The sequence below is a fragment of the Conger conger genome, chromosome 11 (genome assembly GCF_963514075.1).
Source record: "Conger conger chromosome 11, fConCon1.1, whole genome shotgun sequence".
Classification (NCBI taxonomy): Eukaryota; Metazoa; Chordata; class Actinopteri; order Anguilliformes; family Congridae; genus Conger; species Conger conger.
This window is the reverse complement of record NC_083770.1, coordinates 39456677-39475523: the sequence shown is the minus strand read 5'-3', so window position 1 is coordinate 39475523 and position 18847 is coordinate 39456677. Positions and strand designations below refer to the sequence as shown.

Sequence of the window (18847 nt, the reverse complement as noted above, 5' to 3'; positions counted from 1 at the left end):
GGAAAGTAAGGCTAAATATTTAGCAGGAGGAAGAGACCTCACAGAGGCCAGCCCTGTCACATACACACGCCGCCCAATTAACAACTTAATGGAGCGACAGGGTGCGATTAGCGGTGTTAGGAGGGAATTCGGAGTCTGGCTGTGCTGAGAAACACACAGACTGATGTGGATCTATGTGTGTAAAGGGAGAAAAGAGAGGAAAGAGAGAGACTGAGAGAGTGACTATTTGACTTCTAAAAACCCTCTATTACGTCATTTCTTGGCAGAATTTCCTTAGATCACCTCCCTGTTGTAGAACCAAAGGGAGAGAGGGGGAGAGCAAGAGAGGGAGAGGTTACTGAACTCTGGAAAAACATTTTATTCCTCAAAACCTTATCCTTCTCCTCTTCTAATGTCTTCTAACCCCCCTCTCTCTTTCTCTCTCTTTCCCCCTCTTTCTCTCCTCCCCCCAGTCCTGTTACCCTCTCCCTGGCAGTGGTCTTTCAACAGTGTCCTTGCCTGTCTGGGGGGGGGAGGGGAGCTGGTCTGACTGTAAATGAGCGTCGCACCGCGCCACGCTAGCTAGCTAGCGCTGCTGTCTGGCCCTCTGAACCGCCAGTGACAATGGAGCCCTTCTCCCCCCTCATTGTGCCTGCCCCCCCCCCCCCCACCCGGCTTGGCCCCCGCTCGGTGCTGTGCGCTGAATGCAGACTAGCGGCTCAGACTCGCGGGTCTGGCGGCCCGCTCTCAGACACAATGGTGCCGGGGCAGAAGTTATCTGCAGAAATGAAGTGGCGCAGGTGGCCTGTTTGGTTTTATTCTTTTTTTTTCCTTTTTTTTCAGTGACACAGATTTCAGGCCATGCTGATGCAGCACAGCACAAACTTGCTGCGCGTGAGAAGTTAGGCTGAGTTGGCCAAGTTAGCAAGAAAGGCTGATGTGTTCCTTTCTTTTTTTTAAATAATTTGTTTCAAATTTTGCAGCCAATTGTACCCTTTGTTGTACGTCGCTCTGGATAAGAGCGTCTGCCAAATGCCAATAATGTAATGTAATGTAATGTACCCTAACTATTCAATTATTTGTGTTAGCTGGGGACACGCCACTTACAACACCGTCCCTTGGCGGCCCGGAGAGATCTGGCGATCCAGAGAATGACACGCCTTCTTTAGGCCATATTGTCTCAGAGCCCATGACCGTGCTGCCAAGGTGCTATTGTGCCCAGCGATCCTGCTAACCCCTGCCCAGTCCCTCCCTCGGAGCGGCGAGCCAATTACGCCGCTCCACGGCCAAACTCTGGCTTTGGTACTGTTCACGGTGTGCTGTGTGTGTAACTGTAAGGAACTGATGCCTGCATCAGCCGTGTGCCAATGTGACTCTCTTTCCATGTTCTCTTTAAGTTCACAGTGTTTACATGTGAGTGCACAGAAGCTGTGATTGTGCGGGGACTTTGGGGAGGCCTGTGAGGGGACTCTGAGGGACGTTATTTGGGATTTTGTTCAGGATGGATGGACACGATGCTGGATACACTCACCCACACAGTCGCAGGTCGGGAAGTCCTCATCGGCCTTGATGGGCGTGTCCAAGAGGTTTTTGGTGGGCGTGTCCAGGTAGCGGAGGGGTGACTCCAGGAAGCCGCGTAGGGAGGGGGCGGCGGGCGGGCCCTCCTTGGTGGGCGTGTCCAGGGAGAGGCAGGCAGTGGTGGAGAGGACGGCCAGACCCCCGGATGCCTCGATCTTCACGTGTTTGGGGAGGGGGGAGAAGGGGGCGGTGAAGGGGTCCTCCAGGACCCGGTGTTGCTGTATCTGCAAGTGGGCCTCCTGGCTAGGGGGCAATGTTTGGGGCGGGGGGCAAATCGCCCCCTCTGACCCTATGTCGAACCCTGTCTCTGCCCTTTTCTCTACTTCCATCGCGCCCTCCTCTGAGGGTTGAGCAGGGGTGGCGGTGGAACCCTCTTTCTCGCCGCTGTCCTCTGCGGCCCCGCCTAGCTCCGGGGCCTCACCTGTGGGCTGCGCCACGGGGGAGTGCCTCGGTGGGCTGGCTGGTCCTGAGTTCGACTGGGACGCCTCTTCTGCGGGTGGGGGCTGGGGCGCGGGGGCCTCCTGCTGCTCGCTGTGGGGCGTCGGGAACTCCGCCTCAAACTGCCGGATCAGCTCCTCGAATTTGGGGTCCAGGGAGTCAACCAGCCCCGCGAGAGAAGAGGAGGGGGGGTCCGTCGCTGTGGATGCTGGAGGGGCATCCTCCTGAATCCCTGTCGGGGGGCCCGAGGTCTCTTGTTCGCTTTGGGGTGTCTGAACTGAAGAGGGAGTGAAGAGGGCGGAAGCAGTGGCCGGGGGAGAGCTTTCGGGAACAGAAGAGGTGAGGACGGGGTTTGGGGCCAAAGCACCGTTCGAAACAGATTCCTGAGAAAGGGCTGGAGCGGCGCCGCTCGGGTCAGCCTGAGAGGAGCCGCAGAAGGCCCGCGGGAAGGGCAGGGGCATGGGCAGGAGCTCCGACTCCGTGAAGGACCTCTCGAGAGTTTGGGCCATGCTGCTGGGCGGCACCGGCTTCTGTATGGAAATTTGGCTCTGGGGCAGGAAGGTGGGCAGGGACGCTCGCTGCTTGGTCTTCTTGATGATGATTTGCTTGGGCTTGGGTGGGGGCAGGCCCAACTGGGGGTACATGCCGGCCCCCTGCATCTGCAGTTGCTGTTTTAGGGACGGAGAAGCACCTGCGCTGCTCTTCTTCTTTTTGGGCTCTTTGGGCTCCTGCTTGACCAGGGTGGGCTCATCAGGACCTTTGGCTTGGGGCCACCACTTGCGGAGGTCCTGGAAGGTGGACGAAGGACGGTGCTGGGTGGGAGGCATGCCAGGGGGAAGGCCAGGGGGACCACTGCAGAAGAGGTTGCGCTTGTGGTGGAGGTGGTGCTGCAGAGCCGCCTGGGTCTGGAACCGGATGGTCGCCCCCGGCGACTGTGGAGCTCCCGGGTACGGCAGCTGCTGCCCATTGGCCAGCCCATACCGGCCAATAGCGGTGCAAGGTGAACCTGGATAGTCACCCAGGTCAATCTCCTGCTTGACCTGAGTCACGCCCGGGCTGCTACCCCCACCCTTATCCTTGAGCGGGGCAGGGAACTTGAAGGAAGCATTGATGTACTTTCCGCTGGTGTCGCCCAGGAGCTGTTTGAGCTCAGACATGGGGTCTCCCCCGGCATGGGGTGGGAGGCGAGGGTGGGGGTCTGAGTTCAGCCCCATCCAGGCATTTCGAGGGGAGGCCCTGTCACAGGGGCTGGGGTAGGGGGACACCGAGGACGGGTGAGGGGACGATCGGGACTTGGGTCGGTGCTGGTCCCAGTACGATGGGTCCTGCTGGGGGTACATCCCCAGTGGAGGGACGGACTGGGGCAGGGGGGAGGCGGAGGGGGACGGGGAGGGACAAGGGGAGGAGGGGACCAGGTGGGTCCCGTGTTGGGGCTGGGGTTGGGCAGGGTGGGGCTGATGATGGTGGTGGTGTTGTAGGTGGTGGTGATTGGATGAGGAGGTGGCCGCGGTGGGCACCACTGTCTGGGGCACAGTGGCAGACAGCTGGGTCAGCGCCTCAATGGCGATAGCGGTCTGCAGACTGATGTTCTTCTCCTTGGCGATGGAGAGGACACTTGGGGAGCAGGGGATGGGGGGGAGGCTGCTAGGGAGGGGCCCATGCTGACGATGGCCAGGGGGCAGGAGAGGGGGCGGGAGGCCAGCCCCGTTGAGCTGAGGTTGGTGAGGAGGAGTGGGATGGTGCTCTTCCCGCTCATCTGCTGCCTCCTTGATCTTCTTCTCCAGCCACTCCAGGTAGTCTGGGCAGTCGGGCCCATCGCAATTGCAGTTTGGCGGCTTGTGGCCGTGCCGGGCCTGGCTTAGTGCCGTCTGCAGGGCGCCGAGGTCCTGCTGGGTGCAGCGCTGACCCCCCTCGAGGGCTCCGACCCCCACCACCGGCCGGGGCTCAACCCCTTCCTTGTTGCCCATCTCCTGGTTGAACTTCTCGTACAGCTGTGCAGTGTCCATCCGGAGCTGCCGGGCAGGGTGCGATGGCTCTTCCCGGTGGCCGGAGGCCGGAAGCGCACCTACGCTCGCTGAGAAGGCCACCAGGTTTTGGGCGTCCTCCATGTCCGCCTCGTTGATGGGCCCTCGAGGGCCGCCCCAGCATGTCCGCTGAAGGGGTCCTCCTAAAGGGGCCTTAGCCGGCCCGGGACCCCAACCGCACCCGTTTGCGGCCTCCTCTGTTGCCGCTTCATCATCTTCGCCGTTGTCGGGGCGACGGCTCGCCCCATTGGTCAGCGCGCCGTCTCCTAGGTGGTCATGTGACCCGTTGTCCATCTGCGGCCTTCTCCTGGGGCCATCCACTGACCCCCGCCCTGAAACAGTCTAGAGCACAGAGAAAGAGACGGGACCGTTAGCTGTAGCCTCCAGGAGGAGAAACAGGGACTTAAAAAAACAAACCCAATCACTCTTATTAACAGCTCATTCAGAAATTCCACATCACTCACAAAATCATCTTCTCCCTCACATTTGAAAAATGCAAGTACACAGTACTATTAAAAGCCAAAAACAGGTTGGGTTTGTGCTCTATGTATATGCATAGATGTATAATAAAATAAAAGGTATATAAACAGAAAGACAGATTGTTAGTTACAATCCAACACTTTGTTTATGTTCAGTATTCAATGGCACTGAAACATGTACAACCAAAAACTCTCCCTCAGATTTGAATCCATTCCTTTGTCCATCTGGATCCACTCCTTAATTTCCACATCTCTCTTCCACTCTCCTTCACAAAGTCATGTGTTTCCTCTAAAGTGACTGCTGGTTAGACTTACACAGGCTGAAGAGAATTGAGACTTTTCAGATAGCAAGGTCAATGCAGATCAAATAATACAGGTAATACAGGTTATAGAACCTAGTATTAGTTAGCATTAACCCTTAGAACAGTAGGCTTTTTGGACTGTTTTTTTACTCCAACATTCTAAGACAGTGTTCTAGAACTCCTCTTATCCTCGAATTCTAATCACATGCTTGCAATCTTACACCTCAAAGGGTTATGAATATGATGTCACACAGTGTGTTTACACTGCATACCCGCAGTTGGGGAAGGTCTCATTTCTAGAGTAACCATATTAATGTGTGGATTGTCCAGGATCTACCCAACTACGTCATTCAAAAGGACGTTTCAGTTTTGAATGAATTGCTTTGTCTGAAATTTGATAAGCAAAGTAGTGTTTCCTCTTCCTTCTTCCTCATCTCACCATCACTAGCCTTCTCTACCCAGTCCTCTGTTTGAGGCACATGACTGGTCACCAGTCGATCTTCAGAGTAAAATCCCACAATCAAAGGCTCACATAGTCAAACCCCACACTCAAAACCCCACACAGTCAAACCCAAAAACCTGGTGGTTCCTGAAAAATATGGGTTGGGACCCACTAGTTGGTCATGAGGGACTGATAACTTGGGGTATCTAAGTTCAGTAAATATAAAATACACTTAAACTCATACCAATCAATCTAAAAACTGCACTGCTACTGGCTGCCCCCATCTCCTGCTCTCCAAACGTCCTCCTCATCACCAGAGAAGAAGAACATCAGTCTACAGACAGCCATCGCCATCGCGGTTCTGACACAGCAGAGATGCTTCGAATATGCAGGTGTTTTTACAAGATTCTCTATCCATATTTGAGCTAATTTCAAGCTGCATGAATAGAAATGTTGGGTCAGAGAAATTAAATGAGGCCATGAAGAGGTTAACACAGGTTCAGAGTTTGGAAAAAAGGCGGGTCCGCCTGTCCCAGACAAGAGGATTTTGGGACAGTGAAATGATGTTGACGAAGAGACCAGGTTGGCGGATTCAGCACAATTTTCAAGAACGCACGATGTGTCCGCCCATCACACGGGCCGAGATCGAAAGCATGGTGGTTTGTCAAACAAAAGAAACGATAGTAGCAGGAAAATGAAAAGAAAAAAAAAAAGTTAAAAGTAAATTAATGTGGGGACGCCACCACAATGACTGATGCCAGCCGACACATTGATGACATCACGGCTTACTGGGCTTACTGTAATCGCACCATGTGACACCGTTGCTCACAAATAAGAGGTTATGACAAATTTGGCGGGGGATGGAGTGATGAGAAAAGAGGGTGCTATGGAACAGATGAAGGCGGAAAACAGATAAAGCAGGAATCGAGAGAAGCCTCTGTTTTGTGCATCTCTAATTTATCTACCCCTCCCTCTATCATATACTTCTGTTACATACAATTCTTAATCTCGTCACAACACTGCAAAAAAAAAAAGTTACTTTTTTATCTTGTCATGAGACTTGTGTCTCAATCCTATTTTTTTCCTCTCAAGCAAAATATATTGCCTTGTTTTACGTTACCGTTCACTTGACGTGTGACCTTATCTGCTCTTGGAATTAGTAAACCTGTCTCATGTCATTGGCAATATTTGTGTCTTATTTAGCAACAGAATGTAATGGTAATATGTAGAAGTGCAGCCATATGGGAAGAAAAGAGAAGTAGAGAATAGGGAAGAGTGATCACACAAGCCTATTTTACATCATCAAGGTCCTCATTTTACTGGCCAAATGAAGAGGAACCTCGCGAGGGCCACATACTAGTAACACAATAGATATATACACTTATATAGTCTTATTACAAGACTAAAACTCTCATTAAGACAGTAATTTCTAGCAGTGTCGAGAGAGAGAAGGGAGGTCTGCCAGTGTGAAATAACGACAAACCAAATATCCCTGTCCACCTCTGCCTCTTCATTGGGTACCCGTGGAAAAGGCTGTGATCTGATCTGGTAATGTCCCGGATGGCTTCTGCTGCAATTTCATTGGTGATATAATTGACGTTTGGGAGCGGGAGAGGCCCCGGATGCTACTGTGATCCTGGATCTGTAATTTATTGAATAGAAGCTTCTGAAGTGTCTAATTATTGGATGAGCTGCTTGAGTAGGCTCTTTGAATCCACCTTCTGCGCGCGCTGTCTGGGGGGGGGGGGGGGGGGTCCCCAGGGGTCTCGATCCCGCCAGTCTCAGCTGTGGCGGACTGGCGCCCCGTCTTATCTGCACGAGGACAGACAGCAAGTCCAAGGGGAGCAGTGGCCTCGAAACAGGGAGGAGGGGCACAGACCAGCGGCGCTTAAACTGACCCGAAACAGTTCCTCTTTCCCATGAGCTACTGTTAGCCACAATCACACATGCACATACACACACAGACACATGCAAATACACACTCATATACACACACGCGCACATACACACACACGCACAAATAAACACATACAGATATACAAGCACACACATGTACAACATGCAAAAACACAGATACTGTACACACACACTCCTATTCACATATACGCACATACGCACAGATATACATTTGCCCCCATGCACAACCACACAGTTACACAGGCACACATAATACAAACACACACACAAAACACCTAGAACAATATATGTGTATCGTGGATCTTTATCTTTATTTTGGACAGAATCCCAAAAAGCTAAACCTCATGCACAGTTCCGCTCTCAAGACTCACGAAAGCACGGCGACACACCAACCGCACACACACATACACACACGTGCGCACACACACACTACACCACCGCGGCCCCACTGACAGGAAACCCACGTGTTCCGGCTGCCAAAACTTCCAGCGCGGCTGTGCCGGTCTCCCCAGCCTGGCATCGATCACGCTGTATGAACACACACACACACACACACACACTCACACACACTTACACTCATACACACACACACACTCTCTCTCGCCGTCACTGCCAAAAAAATCCAACTCACCAAACCTGACGCGACTGCAGAACCTGTTTCCCCAACCCACGTTTCTGCTGCTGCCGGCCCTTTAAATTAAAAAAAATAAAAAAACCTCCCCAGGCTAAAAGAGTGAGTTGCAGCTCCAGCCTGCAGTGTGTGTGGGTGTGTGTGTGTGTGTGTACGTGCGTGTGTGTGCCTGCACTGCTACTATTGATTCTGGCAGCTTTAGCACACCCCAGCAGGCCGTGCTGCAGGTTGACAGCACAAAGCAGAGGAGGGGGGGGGCAGGGAGTGGGGTCATCGGGGGCATTATGCCTGAGAATAGACAGCTGAACACAAATCCACAGTTAGACGGAGGAGATACGACACCCCTCCCCCCCCGCAAGCCTGCCTGCCTGCCCTGCGTTTCACTCCCCTCCCGTTCAGCAGGACTGGGAAAAGAACACACAAACACACCCACACACACACCAGCACGCCCCAAAGTCGAGGCCCCAAAACACCGCGGCTACTTACGATTGCGCGGCTGTCCCGATGCTGGCTATCGACGAGAGGAAGAGTGGCGGGGGCAGGAAGGACAGAAGTCTTGGAGATTCGGGGGGGGGGGGGGGGGGAGGGCGCAGGAGGGGCGGTTAGCGCACGGACGCAAGCCAGAAGCTCTCCACCCCGGCTTTCACTCGGAGCAGTGCGGCACACGAACACACACACACACGACTGGCTCGCTGGCTGCCGCACGCGCGCACACACACACACCGCCCCCCCTTACACACGCACACACGCCGTCTCGTCTTACCACTGTCTCCTCTTTCTGCCCTCTCCCCTTTCCCTTCTCATGGTCTCTCTTTCTCCACCTCCCTCTCCTGCCTTTCCATTTCTCTCTCTCTCTGTGTCGCTTATACTCTCAGTCTGGTTCCCCTTACAGCCCCCACCTCTCCCTCCCCCTCCGCTCTCTCTCTCCCTCCCTCCCTCCTGAGTGTGTTGAGTGAACGAGAGGCCATTATCTGAGGCTCTGTGGGCACGTACGGCAGAATGGAGGAGAGCTCGGCGCAGGAGACGGAGAGAGAGAGGGAGAGGGGGAAGGGGGAATGGAGGCCAACAGCTAACACAGCCATGGCGTTTGTGTTATGAGTGAATGGCGTCGTGTAACTATAAAAACAGATAAATAGAAAGAAAGAGAAAACAGAAGCAGAAGATAAACAGACGCGTACAGAACCGCTGGCGCTCGGCTGTCAGCGGCTGGTTGGAGTTTCTGAGAAGCGCAGCGGCTGCTGAGGTAATCGCAGCCCTCCGCCGCCAACAACAGGAAAGTGAGAGAGAGAAAACAAGAACAAACGAGAAAAAAAGCTTTCTTTTAGATGTGGTTGAGCGCGAGAGTATTTTTATTTTTTTTTATGAGTCTGTACGTTTCCATCTTTAAAATGGTTCTTTGGTTTTAGAATGGCTTTGGTTCTTTTTATTTTTTCTTTGAGAGCGAGGCGCGTCGGCTCGGCAGGTCCTCGGCGATTTCAGTTGGGATCCCAAAGCCTGGGCGTCTCCGCGGCTTCGCTCTTGAATACCGACCGGCTCCGTGTGCGATTCTCCCCTATTCGGCCGGTCTCGCACACCACGTGTAAGCGAGCCGGCAGCTAATCGCCCGAACGCGCCGTAGGAGGGAGAGAGAGGATCGATGGAAAGGCCTCGGCGAACGAGAGAGAAGGAAGAGGCGAAGGTTGAGTGGTGTCCCCCCTTCTCCATTTTGTACCCCGACGGCAAAGCGACCGGGCTCCACAAAGCCACCGCTCCGCCAACAGCTTTAGCATTCCCTCCTTCCGGAAGATTCCACAAATGAATGAAGCAGAGGAAGGCGAGAGCAAGAGATAGAGCTGCGGAAAGCTGTCTGCGATTTTGTGGACGTATCCAACGTCAGTTTCCTCGGACCGAGACCCGGAGCGATTGCAGCGACAGGCACACACTTACACTCACTCACATACACAACACACACACACGCACACATTCAAGCACACTCATATACACACCCATTCACTCAAACAAACACTCTTACTCAAACACTCACTCACACAAGCACACACACACTCGCCCAGTCAGTCAAACACACACACACACAGAATAAGGCTACTATTATGGTTCCTATTTGTCGTTTCGTTTTTTTAGCGGTACGCGGAGAGAAGGTGAACGAGAGGATAGACTAGAGATAGCTGTCCAGAGTGGAGCAGAGAAAGACTGGAACCATGGAGAGAGAAAGAGAGCGAGAGTGAGAGAGAGATAGGGAGAGAAAGAAAGAAAGACAGGGAGAGAGGAAAAAGGGAAAAGCTCAACAAGGAATTTATCGCCCTAACATAAACCGAGACCTCCGTCTCCGTCCTCATCCTCACCTTTCGCCTCCTTTTCTCCTCCTGCCTTTCTCCTCTCTTCTACTTCCATCCCTCACTTCCTTCCTTCTTTCCTTCATGCCCTCTCTCTCTCTCTCTCTCTCTGTCTAGCTTGCCGACCGCCCCTTCGTCTTCCTCTCGCGGTCCCATGGACCGCCGCTGTTTTCTGGATGTAATGTGTTGGGGTGGAAAACGAGGAAAAGGCCGTCCCCGGCACACGGTCGTGCCGCGGCGCGCTCCACAACCCGGGCGCGAGCGATTCGCCCGCCGCGTCCGCCGGATTGTCCCTGCCTCTCCCGCTCCTCCGCCAGCCTCGTCTTTTTATACCCACGATTCAACTCTCTCTCCGCCGCCACCCTTCCCCGCGAAACCGCCGACGGACCTCGAATAACCGGGGCGACCCGCCAACGCCGCAGCCCAGGAACCCCAAAAACGCGAGCGGAAACACAAACGAGTCTGCGCGCAGAGAGAGAGACGGAGAGGAGGGAGAGAGGGAAGAGAGGCCTGTTACGTCACGAGCCGGGGGGGGGGGGGGGGGGACACACACAGTGCTGTTATGACATTGCAGTTGCATCATCAAAATCCTCCCCCCCTCGCCGCCTCCCTCTTACTCTGGTGGGCAAAGGCATCACATGACACATTACGTAGGTGTCCCCATAACAAACCCACGCTCTCTCCCTCCCGCTCGCTCTCTCTCACGCTCGTGCTCTCTCTCTCTGTGACACAGCGTATTTGTCGTTCAGAGCGAGTTTAACCCTTCTTTCTCCAGGCGCCAGTAGCATCAACAGAAGACAAAAAACCCAAAACCAACAGACTAAACACTCAAAAAGCAGGAATGATGGGAGCTGGAGTCCCGGAGCGGGTGTATGTGTTCAGAGCCCGTATTCGGGTGTCTGAAATAACGATAATCCTAAAGGTGTGGCTCTTTGAGGATGAGGGAGCTTTGCGGCTGGCTGACACACTGTCCTACATACCGCACCAAACCGGTTGGAGTGAAACGTGCAGAGGCTGAACCACTCCCTACCTGAGCCCAGCAGGACAGGATCTTTATCAGGACAGGGAGATAACACTGCTTATCACCATGTAGCCCCCAACAAACACACACACACACACACATGCATGCATTCACAAACACGCTAGCACGCACACACACATACACCTACACAAATCAGTGAGAACACCTACAAATGCACAAACCTAAATACACCCGCGCACACACACACCTACACATGGTCACACACACACCTACATAACGTACACCTACACACACACCTACATACACACACAACAAAATGTTCCTGCGTGGATGCACACACACACATAAACACATCTCATCTCTAACTCTGCTTAGGGTCTGTGTTGTGAGTAAATCAGACGCCCTCCACGTGAAATACAGACCCTCGGAGATGGACAGCTCTCTTAAAGGAGACGTGCATGGAGACTCTATCATGTGACAGGTTTTCATCTGTGAGGAATGCTTGTGCAGTGTTGTCCAGCATGTTATCCTGCTGTAAGGTATGCACACACACGCACACACACACACCTGCCCGCAGGCATGCTGGCATACTTGCACAACTGCAAAACTTCAAGCTTTGTTGAAAAAAAACTTGGGGATCCACACATCTAATTTTCCCAAATCTTCCACAAACAAGTGAAGAGTTAAAGTATTTCAGGTGCGTATTTGACCCAGGTCAGGTCTCCATTGTCCTCAGATGCGACTAACAGAGGATGGGGGTTGTTTCGGTGAACGGTGTGGTTTACAGGGACAGGACAGTTTACAGGGACAGTGCAGTTTATGGGGACAAGGTTTTGGTTATGCTGCTCGGGGCAGGCGGACCGATGCCAGCAAACAGGTTTGGTGTCTGCCCAGCCAGGGCCTGGCCTCATAACCAGGCAGCGGAGGGGTAACCGCTAACCACTAGCACAGGCACAGTCACACCACTACAGCACCAAACACAAGCCCTGCATATGCACAGTGGGACAACCGCGCTGACCGAGCTAACCGCTAACCGCTAACCACTAGCACAGGCACAGTCACACCACTACAGCACCAAACACAAGCCCTGCATATGCACAGTGGGACAACTGCACTGACTGAGCTAACCGCTAGCGGAGGCGCACAGTCGCACAGTCACACCGTCAAACACAAACACAGAGATATGGCTGTGGACACTGCCGAAACATACAAACAGACCAGAGACCAGCAACCAGAAACTTGATCATCTGCCTCCTCCGAGCTAACCAACAACCAACAGATCAGGATGCTCCCACTTTAAGCGCACGCACACACACACACACACACACATATATGTGTCCACACATTAAACACACACAGACACACAGTGGCAATCCCCTACCACAAACTCAGAAACCTGTCCCAGTGGGGGTAGCCGACACCCTTGTACGCTCTTGCTCTTTCTCTCTCGTTCTCTCTCTCTCTCTGTCTCTCTCTTTCTATCTCTCTCTCTATGTCTCACTCTCTCTCTATCTCTCTCTCGAGCGTTGGTTCTGATGACCCAGCAGCTTTCTCACACCAACGCTGAGGGGAATTTGCACCGTAACGCCATCTGTGCCCGTGACTCTGAGCGAAGAAACCATCAGCGAGAAAAACCGCACCTGATCGTTAGATCTCAGTCTCACCCCATCTGTCTGTCCAGCACTGAGTCCAACATACCCTTCAGCCATTTTAACCCTTCCTCAGATTACTACTGTCAATCCGCATGACTGTTACAGTTTGGTAGGCACAATTTTGCCATTAAAACTAGTGATCCAATTCTGCAGGAGCATCATGTAAAGAGCTTAAGTACTGACTTTGGAGACATATTCACATCATATCCGCACTCAATTCATCAACCACGCTCTTACCTTAACAGTCACAGAGACCTGAGGGAAATGAAATATGGAAATAAAATAGTACGCAACTACACTTTACAATATACAGGCAAACATGCAAAATCTTGCCACTCTCATATATTAAAATATGTACAGTAGAGATTTTTTTAAATCCACGATGTGCGTTATATGGTGGGTCGTAGCGCACCGTAGCATGAGGGTGTCTGAAACTGCCACACCTTAAACCTGCCAAAAAGGCCAGATCTCACTCACACACCATCCCCGCTTCTCACCCCGAGACCAGAGACGGACGCCCCCATCTGCACAAGCGCAGTTTCCCGTGTGCCTGAAGCCTCTTCCGTCGTCACCGGCGATGTGTGCCACTCCGCTGTCGGAAAGTTCCGGAAAGTCACACGCGGAAAAAAGGGGCAGGTGTGTGTCAGACGCCAGAGACTGTCAAGAGTGTCAGGACCCTTCAGCAGTGACACACACTCTCTCTCACACACATATACGCGCGCTTAGCAGAGGATAGGTGTGGGTGTGGGAGAACTGGCTGAGTTTGTAGGAGGGATGACAGACAACGAGCAAGTGAGCCTGGACCATGTGTTCACCTCTCCATGCGGCCTGACTCATCTCCTCACCCCCTCTCTCCCCCTCTCCCTCCATCTCTCTCTCACACACACACAAACACATAACCACACACACACAAACACTATCACACACACATACACACTCACACAAACACTATCACACACACATAACCACACATACACAAACACTCTCTCACAAACACACATAATCACATATACACAAAGACTATCACACACACACTCACACATAACCATCCAGATCCAACTGGCAGTAACCTCAGTAACCTCTCCCAGGCAGAGCTGCTCTGACCAGACAATCCTCTACCCCACATACTAACACACACACGCTCACATATATATACACACACTCAACTACACACACACATATATCTAAAAATATACACTCAACTACACACACATACATACACACTCACACACACTCACATATATTTACACACACACATGCACACATATATATATATACACACACTCAACTACATACACACTCACACACACTCACATATATATACACACACTCAATTACACACACACACGCATATACAAACACACAACCACTCACTCATACAGTTTTCCTATATGTTTGAACATAACATAGAACATAACATATGCGGCTTTTTTTCTTTTTTAATGTTATCAATGGAGCCAATAATTCCAGAGCCCACTGTACATGCACAGAGATGATGCACACTCTGACACACAGCAAAGTGTTCCACCTACACACTAAACAACACAGTCACACTGAATACACACTCGTAATATGATATGTTTGCTTTAACACGCAACACACAATCAGCCACGGCGAATACACAATCCCAAGCCAACGCAATATTCCCACAGTACGGCAGTATTCCCACGCGCCCTGCACCGACTGACAAACAGACACACACTGGGATGATGTAATTCCAGACTGCTGTAATACATGGCGGGAGCGAGGGATGATGACGTTTGGCGGTCAAAAGAGGGGAAGAGGGGTCCGACGGGGGGAGGAGCTGACCTGGAAAAACATCTCTCCATGCGGATCGCCGCTGCGATATTCCTCGGAAAACTCAACTCCTGATTCACTGTGCACTGGCTATCAATACAGAGCTCCAGGTTCAGCATTAGGCGCAAACTGCACTTTTCTCACGCGTGTCTATGAGTCTGTAGTGCTCGCAAATTAAAGACAAGGAAGTCAAATTTCCACAAAAGAGGGGTAAAACCAGTGTTCGGCATAATACTCAGTTTCTCAGACACAGACACTGCAGTGCAGAGGTGATAAATGTTCCAGAATCTTCTCCACCTTATCGGTGTGGTTAAGACAGAAAAGGCTTAATCATCCTCCTCTCCACTCAACAACAGATCATCTCTCTCTTTCCCGACATCCCCCCCCCACACACGCCGCTCATTCTCTACAACCCCCACCCAGCAGCCTTTCACAACTGATGTCATCAAAGACATCTGACACACACACAGAACGCAGACTGACAGGTGTGGAGCAGTGCGTGCGTGCAGTGAGACACGCACACAAGGACGGCCCCACGGGGCCGCGAATCACACACACACACACACACGGCTGCCCAGAACACACATGCACCTCTTCTGCTGCGACCGGATTCTGTGACAGCACCGCAAAGACCGAAGTAGGTTATGAATGAGACGCACAAAGTCACAAAGCACAACTCCTCTCAGATCAGGAAATGGTCTCAATATTTAAAGAGGAAGAGACACTAAACCCTAGACTTACTGATTACTGGCTGTTTCCACTGAAGCAGAAAACAGTCTACTCTACATTCTAATTCTTTGAAGTGTAGGTTTTTTATTGGAATGTTTTTGTCAGTGTTCTAGTATTCCAGTAGTGATTGTGACAGCATTAGAATGATCAATGTCGGAAAATTCTAATCACATTACCTTAAAGAATTAAGTGACGCTGCAGAAACTCACACCTACACATTACTAAAATGATAAAACATTCATTCCTCACTCTTCTCTTCTCATCTTTTATTCTATTTACTTGCAACTCCTTTCTGCCTTCTCTTAAGCATTGTCCTCTAGATTAAATTTTACTTTTTGTCTGAAATTGCTGTTCCCCATTTCTTTCTTTCATTCTCTCGCTCTCTCTCAGTCCTTCCTCTGGCCTCAGGAAGGGGGGAGCGGGTTAGGGAGGTGTATGGAGGTGTCGGGTGTCTCATGTGTCATAACTCCTGCTCCACCCCTCCCCCTCCGGCTGACACTGGGCACGTGCAAGTCAGCACGCAGGGCTCAGCTGGGCTGAGGCTCACTCGGCACAAAGAAAGGGAGGGAAAGAGAGAGGGAGAGGGGGAGGGGATATAGAGGAGGAGGACTCAGCCTACACAAGGAGGAGGAATCCCTTAAAAAAAAAAAACGAGTATTCTTTGTCTAAGGAATGGGGGGACAACAGAAAAGTAAAGTTAATTTGCGAGCAGGGGATGGGGTTATGTACACAGAGAGAGAGAGAGAGAGAGAGAGGGAGGATGACTGAAAAAGAGAGAGAAAGGAGGGGGCAGAGGGGTGAGGGAGGGTGATTGAAAGACAGAGAGGGAGAGAGAGGCTGGGTGAGAGATGGCACATTTATGAATGATTACTTTTGAGAGAGAACAGCAAGAACAAAGTCTACAAATAAATAACACATTAACCCTTTAACCCTTTATGGTGTAAGATAAATAGAAGCTTCTTAACTGAACACCACTGGTAACTGCAAGCAATGGAGTTGTAGAACACTGACATGAAATTTTGGAGAGGAAAAAATATTCCAAAACATGGGTTATGGGGTGAGGTCACAAATATGTGATTAGAATGTTCTCATCTGAACATTCAAACGCTGATGTAACAATCACAGCTGATAACCGAAAGCAATGGATTTCTAGAAGACTGAAATTTGAGAAAACATTTTTTTAAATGCTACTAAAAAGGGGTTAAATTAAAAGTGGTTGACTGAAACAGATGGGGCATTACAGAAAAGAGCATTTGTGGGCTGCAAACTCAGCTCGGAATCAGAAAACTGATTCAGCAATGTGACATGAAAAGGCAGCCGACACCCACTTAAAATTTTGGGGTGAAACCCGACGTTAAGCTGACAGGATGAGTCATTAAGCAACACGTTAAAAATAAAAAATGAAGTCGAAGCTAAAATGATAATACAGGCTCTCAATAGATGCTGGAGAGGTAACAGGAGAGGAGAGAGAGAGAAGTGGGGGAGGGTGAGGGAAGAGGGAGGCAGCCTCCCCGGCCCCCTCCCTCTCTCTGCGCAGTGGCGTGGTGCCAGCGTTGTCCTTCCCAGGAGCTAGGCTAAGATTAGCTTCCCATATGTTGTAGGGGAGAGGAGCAGCCACATTTAAAGGGACAGCGTGCCCCTTTAACGGCGTAGCACACACAGACCTCACCGCATCGCGCCACACAGTGCGTGCGCTGAAGGGACCGGTGCCCCGCTAACCCGCCGCAGTCACGACTGTACGCCCCTGCGTCCTCCGCGAATCATAATCATAATTATAACCCGGCTCCCGCGAGCCGGCTGCTGCCGCACCACGTCCCGTCCTGCCCCTCTGCGCGCTGCGTTAGGCGGGAGTCGCGTCCCGTGCGCGTCTATCTGGAAAACGAGCTGACCTTAGCTCTCGCTGCGAGTGGGGGGGGGGGGGGTGCAGAGAGGGGAGACGGGCTTGACACGGACGCGTAATTAGTGGGAGGACGGGGGAGGGAGCAGCTGACGCGGCCCGGCTCTTGACTTCGAGGGTTCGCGGTTCCAATTACACGAGGGTCCCGGGACGGGCGCCGGTGGCGTTTTGGAGGGGGTGGCTTTCAAGAAGCAGTCAGGTGCCGGAAGCTTGCGCCTCGTCCCCGTTCGTTTTTCATTAGCCGCAGCGGTGCGCTAACCGACGGCACATCCGTTGCCGGGCTCCACGCCGTTGCCGGGCTCCACGCTGTTGCCGGGCGGTAGAAATAGAGCGGAGCCGGCCCGGTCGGGTCCGCTCCAGGGTTTGGAGCGAGCAGCTAGGGAGGGAGACCGAGGAGGAGATGAGAAACGGAGCGAATGTCAGAGATGTGACGCTAATCGATCGCTGCAGAGACATGACAGGGATGCAGAAAGCCTGGCCGGTCTCTGCACCCACACGCCAGTGGCGCAGCGACACAGCTGATTGGCTCCCGGGGGGATTCTTCAGCCGCTCAAAGCATTTCAAAAACATCTCGCGTCACAAGATGCAAGAGTGAAGAAAGAAGCAGCGGAAAGACTCGCCCAATGGGTGGTCTTAATATGAAATGATGATGAACGTTTCCATACGGACAAAAAGCATAAAGGTGTTTCTAGTTATTATTAAAGTTTTCCCTGGATTGAAAGTGTCAAGATTTCCCACCTGTAGTGTCAAGATTGCCAATGATGCAGACTCGGGCCTGTTCCTGGAGATCTACAGCCCTGTAGTTTTTCATTTTTTCATTTTTAATTTGAGGCCCAACAGATTCTACTAAAAAGCAGCTCAGAAAGTGGAGTGAAAACCTACAGTAGATCTGCAGGAACAGGGTTGGGCAGCCCTGGTGTAGACGCTTTCCCTAAAGGGTCATGTGACACAACAGTCACGGTTGTCATGCTGACCATCACTACCGGCAACAGAAAGCAGAACACCAACTTCAGTGTTCTAGAACACCAACTTGAGAATGTGAACTGGGCTGAGAATATTTGGCTTTAATGTCAGTCTAGCAGGTCTGAAATTTATGAAGTGAGAGGCAACAATGGAACATGACAGTTAGGGGGGGGGGGGAGTGGGATTGAAACTCCAAAACTGTCAGTCATTTCCCAAATGGGATGCTGCCAATACACATTTGAGAAAAGGACATTTAACCCAAATAGCTTCAGTTGAATATTCAGCTATTTAAAGGGGTTCATATGTAAAAATACAATGTATACTCTGGGTAATAACATCCACTAAACGCCTAAAATACAATGACTTTGAAAACTCATACTCCAGGAAAAGGCAACAACAACAAAGTCATGTTGATCCAATCAAACCATCATACCTCTGGGATAGAACAAAGGCTAAGCGCCACGTTTCCACCACACCCAAACGCCCAAAATGAAGGCAGACATGTAACATCCAAAGACTGAAGCATCTTTGTGTGGCGAGAGTGCAACCCCACATATGGGCTATGGGGGAGCGGGCCAGTCACAGGAAGATGTGGCTCTGATAGATGAAGATGAAGATGAAGATTGAGCTGTCTGCAGATAAAGGTTGGGCAGAAGGTGTCTCATACTTTGTCTCGGTCTTCATCAGCCCTGGGAACATGAAAG

The 18847-nt window shown here is 51.6% G+C and overlaps 1 protein-coding gene across 1 annotated transcript in view; it reads right to left on the bottom strand.

The window, feature by feature from the left end:
- Positions 1–18847, bottom strand: part of tet3 (tet methylcytosine dioxygenase 3) — a 58631-nt gene that overhangs the window by 14864 nt on the left and 24920 nt on the right. The window contains exon 3 of the mRNA XM_061259450.1: positions 1511–4361. Within this exon, the coding sequence (XP_061115434.1) occupies positions 1511–4361 (2851 nt within the window). The remainder of the gene's footprint in view (positions 1–1510; positions 4362–18847) is intronic.